Source organism: Solanum tuberosum, unplaced genomic scaffold (assembly GCF_000226075.1).
Source record: "Solanum tuberosum cultivar DM 1-3 516 R44 unplaced genomic scaffold, SolTub_3.0 scf00494, whole genome shotgun sequence".
Taxonomy (NCBI): domain Eukaryota; kingdom Viridiplantae; phylum Streptophyta; class Magnoliopsida; order Solanales; family Solanaceae; genus Solanum; species Solanum tuberosum.
The window spans coordinates 353,660-357,682 of NW_006239417.1; the positions used below are offsets into that span (position 1 = coordinate 353,660).

A 4,023-nucleotide genomic window follows, 5' to 3' on the forward strand; every position below is an offset into this window, starting at 1 on the left:
TAGAATTGGTATACCAAATTGCTAGGTAGCTGTAGTACAACAGAAAATCAAGAAGCAGAAGAAACAGAAGTCAAGGGTTCTCATAGCTGGTTTTAGTATCTCCATCTTCTCTAATTGCAATTGTCAATAACGCATTTGACATTCTTGGGTGAGGTATTATTAAAGCAATTGAAAGAGAGAGGAAAAGATATGAAACTGCAATCCAACGAAATGGAGACTGTAACAAAGTTTCTTCGAGTAAACGATATAAAATCGCACCAATACACCTAAAGAAATCAAATCTACAACTTAAATCACAGAGTAATCATCTCACCCCAGCAGAATGGCTGGTAAAACACATTTATTTTCGACAATAAACATGAGCAGCATTCGAAGAAAACTAATTTTTTTTCTTCTTAAAACATTGTTGACATTAGACAATCAACCACAAAGACGTAGAACAACTCAATGTTCCAGGAACATAAAGGTTACTTATATATAGCTCATACAAGCAGATGTCGGATTAGCGCTAGCCTGTCTGTTCTTCTGCATAGCACCAAACTGCTTGGAGTTTATACAGCGGCAGCTTCCCTCAAGTATCTGCAGGCAAGGAAAACCAGAAGTTCAATTAGTTAGTTTGCTGTAAAAGACTAGATTACTACTACAATGGAACAAGATATTTTCCCAAGGATGTTAATATTTACCATTTGGGGAGCAAGCACTCCTTGAAGAGAAGTTGGAAGGAGCAATTGGAATGGATATGGAGAGCTGTGTTGTGGAGAAATTGTTTTTGTTGGATCCCTCATCGTCGAGGTTGGACCACGATTCTTTAGCAGTGGGCCATTCGTTAAAGAAAGGGCGCATTGAATGCTGCTCCTCCTTTACTGTTCCAGGTGAATCAATGTCACTGCCAAAGAAGCAATGCTGGTGTCGTCGTTTTGAAATTGTTGCATCAATCATAGGCTCAAGTAGATTAGGTAGATGCATCTCTGTTGAGCTACCCAGCAGCTGAGAATCATTTTTTGATCTCGCCATGGGGCTTGAAGAAACTTGAGAAGGCAATACCCAGGTACTGTCTGTGTTGGTCCCCATCCCTAAACTTCTGACAGTAGCAGAAGCCTCTGAAGATAAATTGTGCTCATCAGCATCAGGAGTAATTCCATGGAGATACCTGTGGTACATTTTGTCATTAATGAAACTGGATGTTACAACACTTATTTCTCTGAAGGCAATATAAAATTGACTGCATATTAGACATGTTACTTTAACCAGCAGTCAAGTATAGTATTAAAAGAAGTACAAGGCAAAGTACCCTAACAATACGTAGATTTTATCAATCAGAGGCTCAAGTAAATTAGCTTCTTCAAATTCCCAAGATTGTTGTCAACTTCCTAATTAGGAAAGGATAGAAAGGGAATGCACTTAGAAACAAAAAGGAAGCAACTTGCTGGAAAACAAAAAAAGACGAGGAGAGCCGGTGCATAGTTAGCAGGGATTATGCATCCTTCAGCACCATATGCATTAGCCAAAGAATACAGGGCAACTTGGCAGAAGGCTATCGTCATTTAACACTACATTATCATTATTTAGACTATCAGACATAATCCCAGTGAGAAAAACAAGATGATTGTGGTAAGTGCAGAATATTTCCAACATTCCATCACTGAGCTCTGCAAGCATGTGTCATGCTAATACCGATAAAAATATGTCATGATAAAAATAAACACACTCTATATGCATAGTGGAATCTAGTTTATGACTTGATAAGTAACTGGAAAATACTTTATTCTTCTTGTTTTAACATAATAGTGGGAACCCATAGAGGAGAAGCCTTTTGTCTATGTCATGGAAATATTGATGTTGCTCCTCCTTGAAAGTACTACAGAGACGAATATATTCCATTTTCCTAAAATCTATTTCAAACTTGACCTGTAAATTAACAAAAGATTCCTGTGACTCGGTTGCGTAACTCTCTTCTCCCCTCTAGGATCAGTGCAACTCCCAAGAGAACATTCAAGGACACAACTTTGCAACCGACACCAGCAATCAGACATGCATTTTCCTGTTACATGAAATTCTGTCTGTGCCACACATACACCTACCATATCTTTACCCTCCCATGGTCTCACCATATATCCACGATCTAAACACAACTCTGACCTGAAAATTAATAATCCTGAAGGGCCACTAGGTTTAAAAGAAATACTTGAGACACAACAGCTATTTTTGCTCTCACCCTCACTATCTTTCGTCTTTGTTAATGGTATAAGCTGCATATGAAAATCAGCAGCCTTCCTGCACTCAGGACAGGACCTTGATAGATAAACGGCTCCTAAGAGAGAAGAAAATAACATTAAGAGGTGGATCAATAATAAATTATCAGGCTATCAAATTCTACAATGCTAGTAGGTCTGAAATTAGCAGAAGTGAAAAGATGAACTGAAGATGTAAGTGGAAAGATGAACTGAAGGTGTACGGGCTACAAAATGGGTCATAAGCTGACAAAAAGGGAAACCTTGATGTCATGACAACAGTCCCCCAAGTCCTATATAGCATCCTCCTAATGTGGCTTTGAGTTCACATATCTATCTTTAACTAGCCCAAAAGAAAAATGACAAAAGACAGAATCATTTTTCAAAACAAGCAGTGTTCGGGATCAAGGCTTGAAGAAACATTATTTTCTGCAATCCAAGCATAAGAAGAACTACAGAGGACAAACCGAGGTACCTATAGTCCTTGTTATCTATTCCATAGGAGACAGGCTCCATCTGCAGCTTTGTTGCAGTGCTTCCATAATTCCCTGAATTAGCAACAGAATATAATGGCATGTTTTGGAAGCTTCCACTGCTGCTATTTTGGAAACTTCCTCTTGTATTGCTGCTCCCAGTTGTAATTTGTGACATACTAGTCGACAAGGACTGGGAAGTAGATTGAGATTCCACAGGCTTTCTTGAACGGTTGCGGCCTCGATGCATATGCCGCTCACAATATTTGGAGTCAGGATATGCATCTTTTGAGCATCTCCACTTCTTTCCATCAGTCCTTCTACACCTTCCTGGCTCAGGATCAAATTTCTTCCCATAATAGGAACAATAGCCCACTGCACATGTAAGAAACAAATGATTAAGTTCCATACTGAGCTAATGCAGTATAGCGGAAACCACCACCCTGAAAGAAGTCCTTTTACAAGAATGAAAATATATCAAAGATCTAATTAGCCACACATCAATCAGAAATCAATGAAATAGGAGCATACCACAACACAGAGTTGCAACTACTGGAACACTTCTACAAACACCGACATCGAAAGTAAGCACTTCTGTAAACTATTCATGATCAGTTGGGGATGTAGCCATAGTGCTACCAGTTAAACCAAACCCAATATTTTTGACACGGAATATTGATATTTATGTGTAAGACAACAAAATTAGATTCTGAAGCCATAATTTTAAAAGTACATTGAGTTCATTACTAAGAATATAAAAGGTTGAACCCATTAAATTAAAATTCCAGATCTGCCTTCTTTCACGACAGTCAACAGTATACAACTTAAATAAACACCGGATAAGCCTCTAAAAGGCAAAAACAAGAGTGTTGCTACTACATTGACACATAGAAGACAAAGCTAGATGTCAACCCCATATAGACTAGATTAGTGATCTTTGCACTCAAAAATGGATAAACAGATAAAAAAAAGTCACTAACCAAAAAAAAAAGTGAATCCATTACTCTGATCCCAAACAAAGAATAGAAAATGGTAATAATTGCACATCCACAACAAGACAGAAAATTTTCAAGAATGCCAAAAGAAAAAGAACCCTCTTTTCAGATCTGCATGGTTCAATTATACCATCAAAGTGAGCTAAACCTTTCAAATAGATATAGATAAAATAAGAAAGAGAAGCAAGAAGAACATACAGCTGGGATGATGAAAGAACCTAGCTGAGATGGCTTCAAAGCTACGACGAATAGGAACAACAAGATCAGGTGGCACAGGAAGACCTGCCACCAAGTACTTGTATATCATTGCTTGATGCTCCAGCT

At 38.2% G+C, this 4,023-nt stretch overlaps 1 protein-coding gene across 1 annotated transcript; it reads right to left on the reverse strand.

Moving 5' to 3' along the window:
• Nucleotides 1-211: 211 nt before the first annotated feature.
• Nucleotides 212-4,017, reverse strand: LOC102584254 (growth-regulating factor 4-like). Its single transcript, XM_006364416.2, has 4 exons — nt 3,898-4,017; nt 2,707-3,079; nt 684-1,150; nt 212-579 (listed from the first exon to the last, which is right to left on the reverse strand). Exons 1-4 carry the CDS (start codon nt 4,004-4,006, stop codon nt 572-574), a joined length of 957 nt encoding a protein of 318 aa, XP_006364478.1. The 5' UTR covers nt 4,007-4,017; the 3' UTR covers nt 212-571.
• Between the last annotated feature and the right edge of the window lie 6 nt (nt 4,018-4,023).